The following is a 17,375-nucleotide window of genomic DNA, read 5'->3' as shown; positions in this document are numbered from 1 at the left end:
AAGTTGCACGCACAAGTGTGAAGATGGCTCGTCTCCACACTAGAGAGTGACGTTTGGCCAGTTGTCAGAACATACATGTATTCATTTTTGTATATATATATATTTTTTCTTTGGCTAACAAGAGTGTCATAATTAACTTCAACCCAGACTAATCCTTCAAGTCCATTAATCTCTCATCTCAGATTATTATCAAGCCAAAGTCTTGGGAATAACCTTGAAAGGATTATCCATCCCTTGAGGCTCAAACTTTAGACCTTCCATATGAAAAGTCTATATATGGTTCGACCAATTGGAACATTAATTCCTGTTCGACAGAATGGCAACCATGTACATAATTTGCTAGCAATGCTAACACAACACTATTGATGTTGTATATATATATTTGAGTAGTAGTATCTTATAGTACCGGAGTATCGATCCATATAACTGTCACATAACGTGGCTTTTAGGAAGTTGATTTGGAATTTGATGAGACCACCATGCCCACTGAAATAATCCATCGTATAGCTAGCTAGGTGGAAATAATGATATATAATGAGAAGTACATAAAGTAGTAGTAGTATATATTGCAAAACAACTTTCATATTGATGTAGCGGAAGCTAATGAAGAACGGAACTATTTAATCGAGTTCGAAATCCGTTGATTCGTAACGAATACCCGAAAATCGAAATCCTTCTCTAAACCTGTTTAGTCAAAGAATACCCAGGAATAAAGGCATCAAACACTTTGTTGATTCCGTAGAATACCAAAGAATTTGGCATAAAAGAGAACACTCTTTATAATTTCATTAATCATCAAAAACTGAATAGCCCTAAGGCTTGCAACTTAATTTATAGTAGGAGAAACCCTACACACTAGGAAATAAAGAAAAAGGAAACTACCAAAGTTAGAATCAAGTATTCTTAATCAAATAACTCTTAAAAGGAAACTAAATAAACTAAATTGAAAAACTAAATAATGTAAACACTTATTTCTATAATTGCAAGATTCCTAACAAAATAAATAAAAACAAAAATAAGGAACTTTATATTCTTTTTTTAAATAATATATAATCTTTTCGTTTCATTTTGCATCATTCTCCTGGGCTTGAGAAAACTCGTCCTCGAGTTTCAGTTGCTTCAAATAATCTTGCTCGTCGAAACTTGTCTGCATCAATTTTATACTTTAAGTTGATCTTCTCGAACTTGAATATTAACAAGAAGTCTTCAAACGCAAAAGGTGGAATATCAGTGAATCCCATAAATTCCAATTGAAACGGCGCTGAAATTGTAGTATTCAATACAAAATGCAGATGATCATCTTTACGCAAAACAATCTCATACTCCACATCATTGAATGGTTCCTCATCAAAAATAGGCAGTTTACTCCAATCCACAACTGGATCTGGAATAACTTTGGATGTGAAAGGCCATCGAACTGTAGCCTCCTCCATGAAGCACGAACTCAATGGGTTGTAGTGAGGTTGATTATCAATGATCAAGGCAGCCTTCTTGACCAACGCTTCATGCGTATCCTCATTCCGTTGAATCCATACCCTTAGTTGTGCACCCCGTGCAGCCTTATCACCTTCGTTCACATCTTCGGCAACAGCATAACAACCATCACAAACTCCTTGTCGCGCCAACTGATGTAGCGGAAGCTAATGAAGAACGGAACTATTTAATCGAGTTCGAAATCCGTTGATTCGTAACGAATACCCGGAGATCAAAATCCTTCTCTAAACCTGTTTAGTCAAAGAATACCCAAGAATAAAGGCATCAAACACTTTGTTGATTCCGTAGAATACCAAAGAATTTGGCATAAAAGAGAACACTCTTTATAATTTCATTAATCATCAAAAACTGAATAGCCCTAAGGCAACTTAATTTATAGTAGGAGAAACCCTACACACTAGGAAATAAAGAAAAAGGAAACTACCAAAGTTAGAATCAAGTATTCTTAATCAAATAACTCTTAAAAGGAAACTAAATAAACTAAATAATGTAAACACTTATTTCTATAATTGCAAGATTCCTAACAAAATAAATAAAAACAAAAATAAGGAACTTTATATTCTTTTTTTAAATAATATATAATCTTTTCGTTTCATTTTGCATCACATATGCTGAAAGAATAATCACTGTACGGTATAGTGTTCGATCAATTCATGTATTCTCTCTTACAATTGTGGAGTAGCTAGCTGGAAAAGATGACAATTAATATTGGTGTTTGTCTCTTCATATAGGAGTATATTCTCTCTCTCTCTCTCTCTCTCTCTCTCTCTCTCTCTCTCTCTCTCTCTCTCTCATCTTCAAATTCAACAAAATTGAAATGCAATAATCATTATACAGCTGGAACATGCGATTTTCAGATATAATTTCTTGACCTTTTTTTTTGTTGTTGGGTGAGGGATAAGAATCCTTGAGAAAAGACCAAAAAAGGCTTGTAATTGTGGTGGCGATATACTTTTCACATACATACATGCAGTTTAGTCAAAAGTAGATCCTTCTAGTACTGTCACATACGCGTAGAAAATAAACACAAAAAAAATAAAGGGAAAAAAAAAATAAAAGTTTTACACTTTAAGAAGCCCAGAGCTATCTTTTCATTCAATAGTGATTCCACTTCTAAGTTCGAAGCAATAATATGTGATCCCTCAATGATATATACAAATGATTCAAATACAGTTCATGATTTAACTTACTCTTCACAGCCATAACAATAAATATGCGTTCTCAAGCGATAAATATGAAGAAACCAAACTTGTCAAGTTGGTTGCCTCGTTTCTCTCCCCAGTTGTGACCTTAACACCCCGCTAACCTCCGTTGATGTATATCGTGTGACCAAAAAAATAAAAAAGCGATAAATATGTTTGCAGTTGCCGGATTTTGTCTCTACAATGATAAGTGTGTTGGACCGATCATTATCAAACGATTCAAACCATACAACAAGTTAGGCCCAGAGGAACAAGTCATAGAGGGCCCATTCCGAAGTTCAGAAAGTTCCAAAATGGACTTGAAATAATGTTGGAATCATCTAAAAGCTTTAGTTTTTGCTAAAGCTAAAAACTACATATTTGAGACTAATTAATTACGTTTGTCTTCACGAAATTGAAGACGTTGGTAGAAGCAATTGATTAAGGTAAGGTGCACGAGAAAGCAGTTTCAACACAACTTTAATTCAATCTCTAGCAATGCAAAAAATTTATTAGTGTCACAGGTTTAAGGAACAATGCCACATTAATGGCTCACAAGCTGTAATTAGGTTAGACAGTAACTGAGGCAGAGAAACCTCCCGACAAGAAGAAAACTGAAAGGGGTGGGGAAAGGAAAACCAACAATCTACCGTTACAACCCATGGAGGATTTACATTCAAATCTCCTAAATCATGCCTCCCTGCACTCCCGCTATCTATCTAGTTCTGACATTGTGAAACATTATCCAACCAAAGTGATTTTTCCCGCATCAAGTTCCTGCGATAAGTGGATTGGCATGGCAAGAGCAACAAATGTCGATTAACATCACAACCCATACAACTTGCAAATGTTAAAAGAAAAATCGAGCAAGGGAGAAAAAACAGAAACTGTTCAGAACCTGAAGGCTTGTTTTTCCACATCCACTCCTGAGAAGCCTGAAGTCCCTGCAGCACAAGCAGAAAATGCAAAATGAGACAGAGATCAAGCAAAGAACCTAGTGACGGCAACGGGGCAGATTGGAAGCACTCCGAACCCTCCACCCGTCCCCGAATCCGCCCCGATCCCTGACGGATATTTTTTTTGGTCCTCCATCCCCACCCCAAACGGGGAAGGGAGATCCGCTCAGATATCCAGAGATCCGAATTTGAAAAAAAAAAAACAGATTTTATTGGAAAAATAGCATTTTTCACTTTTCGAATTGCGGCGTTGAACCATCCAATATGGGTTGAACTTTATATTCTTTCCTCAAAGCCTGAATATTTTTACACCCCATCAATAACAAAAAAAAATTTCCATACCTGTGGGAAACGTGCAGGATCATTGGCGGAACCAGCTGCTACCTGTAACTGTGAATAACCAAATTCCTGAAATACCGAAGGACAAAAGAAGAGAGGTAAGGGAAAAGGTCAACATTGAAAGATCAACACCGTGCAGTATATTGCTGAGTAGTTACAAGGGAACAAGTTCGTGGGAAGGTAAAAGTTGAACTAATTAAAAAAAATTGATATAAATTTGAGTAAAGTGGTTTGGCCATATGAAACACAGATCAAACAGTGAGTCAATGTATGAGTGACACGAATCTAGTAAGAAGGTGCCAGAAATTGCCAAAAGGAGCAGAGATGGGCAGAGCAACACATGGGGTTTAAAGGAAATAGCCAGCTTTGGACTACGCAAAAGATGTGGACTTTAATAGAGCCAAACTAAGAAAATGCATGTGTGGTGGTCATAAACTATTGGGATCAAGATTGCTTGAGTTGGCATACAACAATGTCAAACAACAGCACAACTAAACATTTTAAATCAAATTACATTGTAGGGTCGCCAACCCTACCCATAGAAGAAATTATCTTATCATACAGAAAAACACCAAATCCAATGATAGATGATCCTGTAACTAAGCTACATGATACCTGTACGTTTCGGGGACCTTTAACTCCAGAAGCCTGATACTGCAATTTCCAAAAATGAAATAAGCCGCGAAACAACTCAAAACCTAGTAACGGAATGCACGACAGACACTCACTGATGATGGTAAAGAACTTTGTTGCAACTGCTGCGGGTGGTGCTGTGTTTGGGGTTGATTTTGTGGTTGAGGTTGCTGCATCTGAGGAACTTGCTGGGCAGACAGACTTTGAGGGTGAGGCTGGGGGTGAGGCTGTTGAAGTGGCGGTTTTTGCTGCTGCTGCTGCTGTTCAAATAACATCAACTCCTCTGGCTTCTCCCACTGCATGTCCATTCAGCAAGCATTTTGACACGCATTAGAGAGACAAAAGAAACTCCACAACAAAACCTTTTGTAAATTATGAACATAGAAGTTCCTTACTGTGCTTTGACCAGTTGAGCTATTATAGTAGTACTTGTAACCATCAGGGGAGGTGTGTTCTGTCCAAGCACATTTTGCAGGAGCTACTGCCTGCGATACTACAGGAAGAACCGGAGCAGCAGATGTGGAAGGAGGCACATCTGCCGCTGCCGCGATAGAAGGGGAGGTGGCAACTGTCTGTGGTACCATGCCGGCCCACATAGCCTGCAGCAAAAATATTCTTAGTATGCTAGCCTCAAAATACCCTAAGGTCTTCAAGAACAAAAGCTTACACATAAAGTTCGAAAACAGTGTAACTGTTTTGAGAGATGTTGAACAAGACAAATTGATTGGAACTAAAAAGCAGTAAGATGTCTAAGATCCTATTTCAAGGTGGTGTATACTTTAACTGAAAACTAACCACATTGACGATTTCTTTCTTATAGAAATGATGCCAGATCAGGGGTGCCTAACCTACACCGTCATTATATACACCCAAAATTTATATTTATGGTCCCATTTTCCCAGAAATTACCACAAGGAGCACGAGAAAATGCCCAAAGCCGACAAAGTAGATAAATGTGCAATATTCCCCTCAACCAATGTGGAATTTTCCACTTCTTCAACACCACCTTCCCCTGTACCCTAAGGTTACGTAACTTACGTTAAATCCAGGATGCATGAGGGATTTAGGGAGGGAAAGGAAAGATTAATTAAAATGCCAAATGTATTTGCTGATGTTCTCTCCCTCGACAAATCCATCACCAAAAACAGCTTAAGTGACTACGCTTCGAAACAAGTAGTACCTGCTGTTTGGTAGCCTGAGAACTTTGCTGTGGCATTATATTCTGATTTGAAGGTTGCATCAGCTGAAATTGTTGTTGAAGCTGAGAGAATGTCTGCTGAGATGATTGAAAGCTTGCCTGTAGATTTTGTTTCTGTTGAGATAACATCTGAGCAAACTGAGAAGGTGATTGTTGGAGTGACTGATGCAGTTGCAGCTGAGCTGGAGAAGGTTGCATCAGCGGTTGTAAGTTGACATTCATTGGGGCTTGTTGAGCAGATGAGGCACCCTGGTTGGCCTGAGGCTGAGAAACAGTTAACTGTTGTGATGGCAAAGCCTGAGTGAAGGGGTTTTGAGCAAAGGGCTGAGGAATTGGCAGTTGACCAAAATGCTGGAGAGGTGCATTGGGAGTCAGCATCTGGGAGTAAGATAATGAAGGCTGTGGATGTAGCTGCAGGGAAGCTGTTAAGTCTTGTGGCGACTGTAGTGGTTTCTGAAGGGGTGATATTTGTTGCTGCCCATTTGAAGGAACTTGTGGCAAAGACTGGTTAAAATTCTGCGAAACAATTCAAGAAGGGCATGGGCACCCAATTCATCCCAAGAGGAACATGTTCCTAAAAGAAAGCTAGAGAAATTAATGAAACATACCTGCTGTAATGCTGAAGAGGAAACTGCAAGTCCACGAAGCACGCCATCCGCAGAGCCACCATGGCCATCAAGAGCACCACCCTAAAAATGTAAAAAAAAAGTCCCAAGGATAAGAGACGGAAAAAACCTACAATCAAGTAAAAAGAATAATGAATGGAGCACGTAAAATAAGAATCTGATAAACAAAACTCCAAGAAACAGCAGACATGCAGCCTTCACACGGACTGACTGAATACAGAGCTACAAAAAGAAAAAAAGCCTATAACCCAAAGTTCAGGCCTCTTGCAACAAAATCAACTTCAATTTTGAAGATAGTCTTAGCTACATTGACATAATAAATTAATAACCGAACTCACAAAGGAACTTAAAAAAACTGATTGAAATCAACTTCTTTAAACATTCTAATTCTTCAGCAAAATTCAGTAAAGGAGAGAGATGTTAAAGTTGAGCCCCTCCAGCAAACAAATTTTCAGTAAAACATAGTAGTATTGAAATATTTTTACTTTGGACCCAGAAGCAAAAAAAAGTCCAGTTTGAAGGTTTATTTTCTAGCAGATATTAAATTCGTTAACTTGCCGACCAAAATGAGTTAAACATCATGTTAACTTGCTAAACGATTATGTTACTCTAAAAGAAGACAAGGGCAAAAAAGAACTAGACAACATAAATCAATTGAAGAATGATTGAATTCCATACCACAGTTGGAGATGGGCCATCCCCCGACCGAGGAAGCAACTGACTACCAAACCCTTGTATACCTGCATTTGGCAATGGCCCTGCATTTGGACTCATTGTATGCCAAGCATTAGATGGTATACGACCAAGCATGGGCTCACCAGGATTTAATGTTGGCCTGTCGGAGTAACCGTAACACAAGTTCACGATAGAAAAAAGAAAAATAGAATCTAATACAATGGGAGCGAGAGAGAAATAATGTAACCATGAACTTCATCTTGTAGTTACTAAATGAAATACCTAACCCCTGGTGATTCAAACCGAGGACCAAAAGCTGGACCCCCAAATGCAGGACCACCCCTGCAAAGGAAAACAAATTGAACCATTAGCGAATACAAGCAGAAGGGATACAAACATGGAAGGCGGATACACACGTGCATCCTCAGTGTATCCCAAGTTATAACTCTACAGGGAGGAGAAATAAAAGTTATAACTCTACATTGTTCTTCCTCCATCGGTGTATCCCAAGTTATTTTTTGAAATAGCAATTCTTTTGTATCTTAGTTGTAGAAAAATGTGCATCCTCAGGTTCTGAAGTATATCTGATTCCAAAACAAGTACCAGAAAAAAACAAAACATGTTTGGAAGACTGCAGAAACGTCTCCAGAAGTGTCCAACATGTTGGGGAGCATATGAGTGTTGGTATGTGAAACTTGTCCGACACGAAGACACCAACTTCTAAGAAGTGGCACTGTGTTTCAATTGAATATATTTCTCTGTCAAATATTTCAAGAGTTCGCTTGATGAATGACCATTAAAGTTCAATAAGCTCCTAAACTTGAACTTGCAAGTACTCTCCTACCGACTTTTAACAAAGAAGCACATCATAGCTCTTTTCTAACTTAACTCTAGTCTAGTGAAGAGAAGTTAAATGGACAAAGAAATGGTACAAATAGAGTATGAGGAAAAACCTTGACTCTCCGGCTCTAGGTCTCTTTGGATCAGCAAACCGAACGATTAATGGTTGATCACACCCCTATGATGAAACAACGGAAAGGTAAATGAATACATTTCGCTAGCAGAAACAGAAAACAACACACCATTGAACCAGCAAAGAAGCTTACTTTCATAGTGTATAATCCATTAAGTGAACTAATAGCTGCCATTGCCATCTCTCTTTGAGAAAATTTTACGAATCCACACCCTTCATAAGAATAGGAAATTTCAAGCAAAAAAATGATGGAAGAAAGAAAACATTAACTGCAGTGCCATACAAAATGGATTACCAACTACATGGAAATATTCACATAACATGGAAGAAGCATAAATCCTGCCAAACATGCTATGTCTAATACCCAATTATAGATTCTTTTTCTTCCATTTTTTAAAACCTCTAATGTCTCATCTGATGACATACAAAAGGCCCTGATTGTGATACCGATTTCCCCGTCCGTAAGAATAGATTACAGGATGTATGCTCTTGTCCACTCCCATAAATAACAGCATGGTTACAAAAATCGAAAGGACTAAATAATGAAACCAATAAAGCAACAGGACAAACCACGGCTCTGCTTCATTTCATCACGCATGAGATAAACATCTTCAACTCGACCGTACGGAGAAAAGATCTGACAAATGAACAATCAGTTCTCAGCATTCAACGATCATTGTTTGAGCAAAATATATATCTCTCACACACACATGAACATATACATTATCTACATGCATATATGTATATATAAGCAATATAAGTACGGGGATAAAGCATTCATAATAAGCAGTATGCTTTCATTTTTAGGCCCATCAGGGAGGGTATAGAATTTCAAGGGAGATAAAATTTTGAAAGAATGCTAGCTCTAAAATACCGATAGGCATCAGTAGAACAAAACACGAATAAAAGTGAAACATACTTCCTCAACTTCCTTTTCTGTAGCTTGTTTGTTCAGTGAGCCAACAAACAACTTGTGCTCAACTGCACCTAACATTAAAGGAAAAAGTCAGGATGGGAAACATAATGAATATACTATGTCAAAGTAAAGAGAGACGAAAGTAAGAGGAGAAACCATAATCTTGGGGTTAGCTCCTCCAACCATTTATGCATTCAAACTATTCCTACCGGTTACTAATAAGTAGTTAAGTTACTCCTCTGTTCAATAACTTAAGCTTTTGGACGACCGGTTATCTAACATGTTACGAAACCACTGGCTCTGGTGGGTCCTAGGTTCAAGTCCTGTTATACACTTTATTATCGATGTGTTTGCTGCCATAGCATTGAATTTTTCTATTCCTCATGGTGGTTACATATCTTTACATGACTTGTCAAAAGAAAAGGTTACATATCTTTACATGATTCATTTATTTTTGCTATTTTGGGGAAAAGAGATACAGAAGCCCAACATTGAATATTGTTAGCGACAAAAACACCAATCCAGTTAGCTTTATACACTCGGTTTTAATAAAGGTTATGATTGATCAAAGATGCTTTGAATGTTGAATTTCTTGTACACAGCGATCGGGTGGTGTTATTCATGTTGAATAAATGTTACTGCTCAATGCTCATTATGTCTTACGCCTTTTGGATTTACATTTGTATGCATTTGAAATTAAGACATGTAAAAACATCTTTCTCATCGTGCCTTGTACCCCTATTTAAAGCCTACTTTTTGAAAATTCCCACGTCTCGTGTTTGGAGTCTTGGACACTACTGTCATGTCTGTGTCCCTTGTCCATGTTTGTTCTTCTTAGGAGTTTCTTAGTAATGGCTTCACTTCACACACCCAGTTTCATGAATGTTCCTGCTTATCTTAAAGGCTCTAATAGCAATCCCTAGTGGAGATGTAAAGGCTCAAATACTGCAGTACCTTAATCTAGGAAGCAAAGGTATGATATTTAATCCTGCATCCATATGTTTACTCGACAAAAAAGCTTGATGCATCTTCCAGGGGAAAACAAATAAGAATGAGAGAGCATTCTTGAATTCCACATTTGCAAACATAGTGAGGAAAGAAGGTTTCAATAGTAAAAAAGACCCAGAAAGATATGGAACATTACCAAGACGTTCCCTCTCCCCATCAGCATATCTTACTTGGATAGGACCAACCCCCTGAAAACCATGAGAATCATCAGACTGTTAAACAACAGGCAGTCTCATCACATTGACTACAGAATGCATAGCAGCAAGGGAACTGACCCCAGGCAAAGTTCTTTGGTTGTGTAAACCTCTTATTGCCCTGTTAGCTTCTTCGGAAGTAGCGTATTTTATGAAACAACATCCTGCATAAGTAAATAGTATGCATCCTGACTTAAGTGACTACTTTTTCTAGTGTGATACAGAGAGGCAGTTACATAAATTTGCATGAACCAGTTGACTACATCATAACAAGATAAAAATATTAGGAAGTACTGGGTGAAAAAAACAACTGAATACTCTACAGTAGATTGGGTATCTAAGATCAAGCATCCAAGATGCCGCATGCATGGATGTTATCATGGAGCCTTTCAAAAATATCACCAAAAAGCATCAGTTATACAATTAATCAATGTGAGATACACAAATCCCACATTGACATCCTTGTTCACGATACACCAGCATTGCATACATCTCAGTCTATAAGGCCATAAGATTGATTCTATAAGGCCTGTGCAATAAGATTGAAGGAAAAGCTTCTTGACTTCCATAAAAAAACAAAAAACCAACGGCAAGATCCATGTGTAGATATGAAACCAGCGAACCTTCCAAATAATAGTAGTGTCCAACATCAAAACCATCCATTGGCATGTCCAAAAGAGAAAATTGTGGCATCCCAAATTATGGTAGGCGATATAAAGTATAAACTGGCAACAATCCCAAGTTGTGATTACAAGACAAGTAAATTCTAAGCGCTAAACCTCAAAACCCTTGTGCAAGAAAAGGGATCCCATAGTTACAACTTAATCATAACATTTGAATTGAGTTATAAAAGTCGATGCTCCAGGACATCCAACCACAACCAACACACCACCCAAGGGGATTTGGTAACATAAAAGGCAAGGACCATCATTCAAATCACATCAACAATTGTCCTACATCTTTTAGCATGTCCACAAAACACATATTTATTCACTTACAAAAATTCATGTTTTGCATACGTAGAGCCGACAGGCAGTGTCACTGACCGCTGGCGGATGACATAAGAAAAAAAAGTTCTTTTCAAACTGAACCCCATTTTGGATAAGCCAAACAAACTAATCTGTAGAATGTCATCCATTACGGAAAAATACATAGCACGTTATGTTGCAAAGCATCATGCCATCATCATGCTTTCATGTGTGCAATGGCAATGCCAAGAATACTGTTTCAGCTTGCTCCACATTGGTTAATTATAACTTCCAAAACTAGTATATGAGCCAGGTCAGCTTCTACACTCATTGCCAATTGATTTTGAGTTGGATGCTTTAACAGAGTATTAGAGCCAGGTTCTCAAAGGCTTTTAGTCAAGACTCTATTGATTGATTGCCCCGTTGTTTGTGCCTTAAGCGCACTTTGTTTCGTTGTGTCCAAATATAATGGATCCTTTGGTTATCTCTACGTGTGCTGGTCAGGGTCCCTGGTGCGGGGTAGTGTTAGAACTTGCCCCACGCTAGTTAATTATAACATCCAAAACAACTATATGAGTCTAGGCAACCTCTTCACTCATCGCCAATTGGTTTTGAGTAGGATGCTTTTGCAAATATTATTGCAACAAACAAAAGATTTTCCAGCCTTAGATGTTGCATCCAAGGTCATCAATAAAGAAGTGCAGCATGCCACAAAAGAATGCTTCCATGTCCCAATGACATTGTTGAATGGAGCTTATCTTTAAAATAAAATTGATAAGCCATTAGCCATCAATTCATGCATAACAAGCGAACCTTCCTGCAAGGTCCAACATGTCATAGAGTGTCCCCAGTCCTCAAGAAACTAGATATCAGAACATACAAAGGACTCTGGAATGCATAGATCTTCCAACTATACTTAGTCACTCATAGGATGCAACCAAGCTGAAAATTGGAAATGCTATCGATAGGCACAGGCAATGCACTCAAAAAGGAAATGTACTATGAGCCGACTATTGATCGACGACAAGGTCGACAAGCCATCAGTTCGACCCTAAAGGTTTCATGTATGTGGATAAGTGATAATCAATTCAAACAAGCAACTACAAAACCCTCCTCACAAGTTAATTACGCTGAAACTACACAAAGCAACAGAAGATAAAAGACAGTGCCCCTTCAATGTCATGAACCATAATTTCTGTAACAAACAACCTTGCTTGTCAGTCAAATGTTCATTGCCCAAGCGATGTTAGTTCTAAAAAAGGCCATTCCCTAACTATTAACAATCGGCACTATCATACATACAACCACTCCACATAATACTGAAGAACAGCGCAAGAGAATGGAAGAAAAAAAGTTGATCCATCAACCATAGAGATGCCATTAACATACACCCCACTATACCAAACAACATACATCTATCCCCATAGAGCTATCACCAACATGAGATCCACAACATCCATAACGAAGAATATGTGCTATAAGCTTGCCGCATTTAATAAATTACTTGATAAATGCAATAACATGATCTACACTGCCACTACACCCAAAACAACATACATCACAATTCCATCAATATAAGGCAATCAGAACCACCATAGGATTAAAGCCACCGTGGGATCAATAACAGCACAATCCAGTCTCAAGAAATTAACGCACAAGAGAGAGAGAGAGAGAGAGAGAGAGAGAGAGAGAAATTAACGCGCAAGAGAGAGAGAGAGAGAGAGAGAGAGAGAGAGACAGAGAGAGAGGCTTTCATACAAATGCATATCAACAACAACTAATTGGCGTCTGAAATTACCTCACAAAATCAAACCCAACAGTAGACAACATCACAATCAGCAGTGTCTCAACCAAACAGGTTAACCATGTGGGGTGCTGCTATTTTCAAGGGAAGATTTACATTCACACTGCAATTGTATCGAATACGCGCAAAGATGCTCCTCACTCAATGCGTCAGAACCACACACAACCACCATATATAGCAAATAAAAAATCCACAAGACCACGCCGTGTCGTTTAACAACCAAGATTCGGCATTCACGACCTCAACATTTTATTTTGAGAGCGCAAACAACAATAATTGAGAATGGTTTCTACACGAATTTACACCCACGCAGTTAAAATAGGATAGATACCACACAACTACATCAAAGCATATAGAAGAGCGGCAATGTTGGTAGCTCGAAATCCAAATTCCAAACTACTTGACAAGGAACACAGGAAATCACATAATTCTTAAGTTTGTAACTAAGACAAAATATCCACATGACAACATATCTGCCAAATCTCAGTATTGCACCACAGAACAAATGTCCTGGTTCATGATCAGCCACATACAAGCAGCCAAATCACATGATTTCCCCAAACCAGAAGGAGAAAAGAGGAAAGACAAAATAAACCATCCCGAGTCCGAGGCCTAGTTGGCTTCAAATAATACTCAGCCGAATGAAAAAGGAGGCTAAACATACTACTTTCCCAATGAGAGGTCTACGCTCCATAATTTAGCATTTGAAGCACGAGAAACCAGAACTCAGACAATGACGACAGTCAACATCTACGATTTGCAAACCAACATCACGTCCATCCCAACTTGTCAAAGGTAAAATTGTATATAGACACACCCAGCCATTCATATTGAAGAGTTTGAAGGTCAGCGAACCAAAAATCTTGCAACTACGACAGCGATTATCAACATCCACAAGTGGCAAACCAACATCATATCCATCCCAACTTCTCAGAGTAAAATTGTAATATGGACAAACCAAACCATTCAAAATGAAGAACTCCCGGGCCACCAAAATAAGAAGAAAAACCATTCGAAATTCTCCACATAACAATGTGACTAATTCCGTTCATTGCCAATCATCCACTTATGTTTGTCACTTGCTATACAACAGTCACACTTCCACACATCTTAACATGAAAAAAAACTACACTAATTATAAACAGAGACCCATTAAACTTGACGACCAGGAAATGCCCTCGCCGCTGCAACCAGGGCTGGTACTACAAGAGCAAGATCTATGTCTTCCAGGTTCCCAACCACTAGTCTATACAGTTATGTTCTGAAAGTTTTTGTCCACGTCTTGGTTTACAGAGCAAACATTAAAGAAAAGACGCTACCCAAAAACCAATAAGCTGGAAATTGCTGGAAAACTAACTGAGACGAAACATAAGCTTACAGGTGCCCCCGTCAGCCTCTCAAATGACCTGAAAATAGATGTAGGTACAAAATTACAATCAATTGAAAACCAATGCCATTTGCCCATACCTTGTTGTTGTCCTGTTCTCTTGTCTTTGATTAAAGCAACCTCTAAAACATTGCCATGTTCCTCAAACAAAGGGCGAATCTGGCATCATGCAAACAGTTCTTTTAGGACAACAACAGTAACTTCAGGTCTGAGCTAGAAAAATGCAATGGTTTTTCAGTTAAACCACAACCCGAATGCATCGCGTTTGGCAAATACAGAAATGGGATTGCTATCGAGGACAAATAATCTCACTTTCAACTTATTCAACACAACACCAAACAAGTTAAAACTAGTGCCACAAACTTGGTCCAATTGTGGAACAAACCAGAGATGGAGATTCATGGTGAAGCAATTTGAGGAGGGGTGAGTCAATAGAAATGGATGAAACAATCACAAAGAACGTAATGCAACTGAATACAAAAGATACCAAGTTACCAACAAAGCAAATTTAGAACATAAAAACCAAGGTGTGCTAAATATCAACTTTCTATAATGACAAAGCTATATACAAATATCATAACGAAATTGAAAATGAACAATAGTTCATACACTCTTAGACTCTTAGTAACAGCATAGATATGCGCAAGATTAACAGCTTGATGAGAATGAGATAACCAACTTACTTCTTCTTCAGTGGCTGTCCTTGGAACAGATCCAACAAAAAGTTTGGCAAAATTTCCGCCATCTATATGATCTACAGCGAGGGGAAGAAAAAAAAAACAAATTAGGATTCTGGGTTGAGAATATGCTAGAAGCATGTCAACAAAATTGACCTCATAAAAAAAGAAAAAGAAACACTAATAAATGGAAGAACTAAAGCTCAAAAGCATAAGACGAGTCCTAAAATGTCCCACTAAGTGAAATTATCCAAAATTTGCTGCAGCCAACATATAGACTTGACAGGAAAGTGATTACATAGCAAATGAATGCTCCCATGTAAAGATTACAAGAGCTAAGATGATGTGTGGCCAGAGCCAGAGGAGGCATGTCCCCTAATTCCAAACTGTAGGTGAACTCATTTTCCCCAACTTCCTCATCAAGTGAAGTACCTACTAGCTGATATAAACACAGAACACAAAAGCCAAATATCCAAACGAAACAATGTATCGACCAACGGGGAATACCCTGCCACTCAAACTTTACATAAGACATACGGAGTATAAATTTTTAACCTCTAATTGAACACCTGGACAACTGACTTGCAGACTTGTCCAACACAGAAACAACAAAAAGGAAAGTTGATACTTCTAGGTCACCAAAGAATTGATGAATACTTAGTGCTCAGTTTGGTTAGTTGCGCAAAATGTTGTAGTTACTTATTTTCAGCAAATAAGTAAGATGATGTGGCTCAAGTTACATTTTATTTACTTATCTATATCACCACCCATATGAACAAAAGCAAAATAAGCTAATGACAGCCAAACAATAACGTATTTTGCATTTTGCCAAACAATATTTGCATTTTGCTAATCAGTCTAATAGTCTATACAACAAGCCAACGTAGTTAGGCTCTAAAAGCCTCCAATCCCTCAATCCTAAATTCTGTGTGTGTGGGTGGGTGGGTGGGGGGGTGGTGGATTCTATACTACAAGCCAATGTAGTTAGGCTAATAGGCTCTAAAAGCCTCCAATCCTAAATTCTTGGGAGGGAGGGAAAGAGATATTTTTGGGAGGTGGGAAGTTGAGAAGACAAATGAAAACCACATATTTTACTTTGAATAAACCTGAGTTAATTTTTTCAGAGTCAAAATTTTAATTCATAACAATAGCTATATGTATCTCCGTGCATAGAACGGGAACGTTGTCAGTTCTCATCAAGGCAACTGTGATATTTTAATGTACTGAGTATGTTTCAATTCAAAACCGTAGACTAGTGTTTCTACATTGGAGTTAATTTTCAAGCACGACTAGTAAAGTTTAGGTCTTTGAATGACTACCCTAATTAAACTTTCTAAAGCTGCCACTGGGCCACTCAAACTTCGGTGAGGCTAAGTTTAATTTGCGTCCTAAAAGGGAAAAAAAATACATATTTGAATAATTGGAGGATTGGAGGATTGAGTTAGATACCTGGAGACCCTCCTCGAGTAGAAAAGGGATACCCTCGTTTCTGGCCAGAAAGAGGCATCTGTTGATCGGAATTAAATACATCGCCGCCCATTGGACGGAATCCTCCACCAGCACCTCTACCTCCGACCGGAGGGTAACGGGGCGGGCTGTCGAAAGGGCGGTGGTGATGGCCGCTGCTTCTGCCGTCACCGCCACCGCTGCCGACCGAGAAGTCGTCTCGGAAATTGTTAGGGCTACGGCGGCGGGGGTGGTGGTTCATGGGGGTGTCGGAGGAACGAGGAGGAGGTGGACCTCTGGAGTTCCTGTAGGAGGAGGGGTGTGAATCTGGACTGGTGCCGAAGCGGTCTCCTCTGTGTCTGTCCATCAATCTATCTATCTAATAAAATTCCGAAAAACAACAAAAACCCTAACCCTAGGACTATCCAGTAAACAAAACAGAGGGAGAGGGAAGCGGGTTCGGTGGAGAGAGAGAGAGAGAGAGAGACTGTTCAAAGACGAAACGATGTCGGGAAGGGGAGTGATAAGAAGATGTGATGTCACCGCCTTGAACTAATGTCATACTACTTCACTTTGGTACTTGCGGACCAAGATTATTCCTCTTTGGTCCCTAGAGTATTCGACATTTCCATTTCTCCATCAGGAATGGGAAGGGCTATAGTGCACGCGCCACATTATACCGTGTGTGTGGCCGATCCGACCGTCTATTTTGATGTGAATAGTTAGGATTTAATCCAAACTCCTAAAAATTTTAGCCATCCATTGTTCGGATGAAAATCCGAGCCGTCCATTACAGAGATGGACGGCCGGATTGAGCGCATTACACGTATAGTGCGAGGTGCACTAAAGCACGACCAGGTCCCTCTATCAAACACCCGGTTATCAAAGGAATCTATCTAT

At 38.8% G+C, this 17,375-nt stretch overlaps 1 protein-coding gene across 3 annotated transcripts; it reads right to left on the bottom strand.

Annotated features, from left to right (window-relative positions):
• Window positions 1–3,142: 3,142 nt before the first annotated feature.
• LOC131315909 (flowering time control protein FCA) lies at window positions 3,143–17,024 on the bottom strand. Of its 3 annotated transcripts, none has more exons than XM_058345142.1 (19): window positions 16,479–17,024; window positions 15,036–15,106; window positions 14,433–14,511; window positions 10,275–10,357; window positions 10,136–10,187; window positions 8,995–9,062; window positions 8,646–8,712; window positions 8,209–8,288; window positions 8,056–8,120; window positions 7,385–7,444; window positions 7,106–7,262; window positions 6,410–6,490; window positions 5,784–6,317; window positions 4,999–5,202; window positions 4,699–4,899; window positions 4,586–4,624; window positions 3,974–4,039; window positions 3,574–3,619; window positions 3,143–3,452 (listed from the first exon to the last, which is right to left on the bottom strand). In XM_058345142.1, exons 1-19 carry the CDS (start codon window positions 16,840–16,842, stop codon window positions 3,445–3,447), a joined length of 2,325 nt encoding a protein of 774 aa, XP_058201125.1. In that variant the 5' UTR covers window positions 16,843–17,024; the 3' UTR covers window positions 3,143–3,444. The 3 variants fall into 3 exon arrangements, with proteins under 3 accessions (XP_058201125.1, XP_058201127.1, XP_058201126.1); XM_058345144.1 differs by having other exon boundaries at window positions 4,016–4,039; XM_058345143.1 differs by having other exon boundaries at window positions 8,995–9,056.
• Between the last annotated feature and the right edge of the window lie 351 nt (window positions 17,025–17,375).

This window comes from Rhododendron vialii, chromosome 2a (assembly GCF_030253575.1).
Source record: "Rhododendron vialii isolate Sample 1 chromosome 2a, ASM3025357v1".
Lineage (NCBI taxonomy): Eukaryota > Viridiplantae > Streptophyta > Magnoliopsida > Ericales > Ericaceae > Rhododendron > Rhododendron vialii.
Note: the sequence above shows the minus strand (reverse complement) of the source record. Positions and strands in the feature narration are given on the sequence as shown.

Bases quoted from the DNA above. Each gene is read 5' to 3' on its own strand.
- LOC131315909 (XM_058345142.1), bottom strand. From the start codon at position 16,842: ATGGACAGACACAGAGGAGACCGCTTCGGCACCAGTCCAGATTCACAC. The intron at 15,107-16,478 runs GTATCTAACTCA...CCCTCGCTGTAG, and splicing joins TACTCGAGGAGGGTCTCCAG to ATCATATAGATGGCGGAAAT. The intron at 8,713-8,994 runs GTATGTTTCACT...TTCATTTGTCAG, and splicing joins CAGAAAAGGAAGTTGAGGAA to ATCTTTTCTCCGTACGGTCG.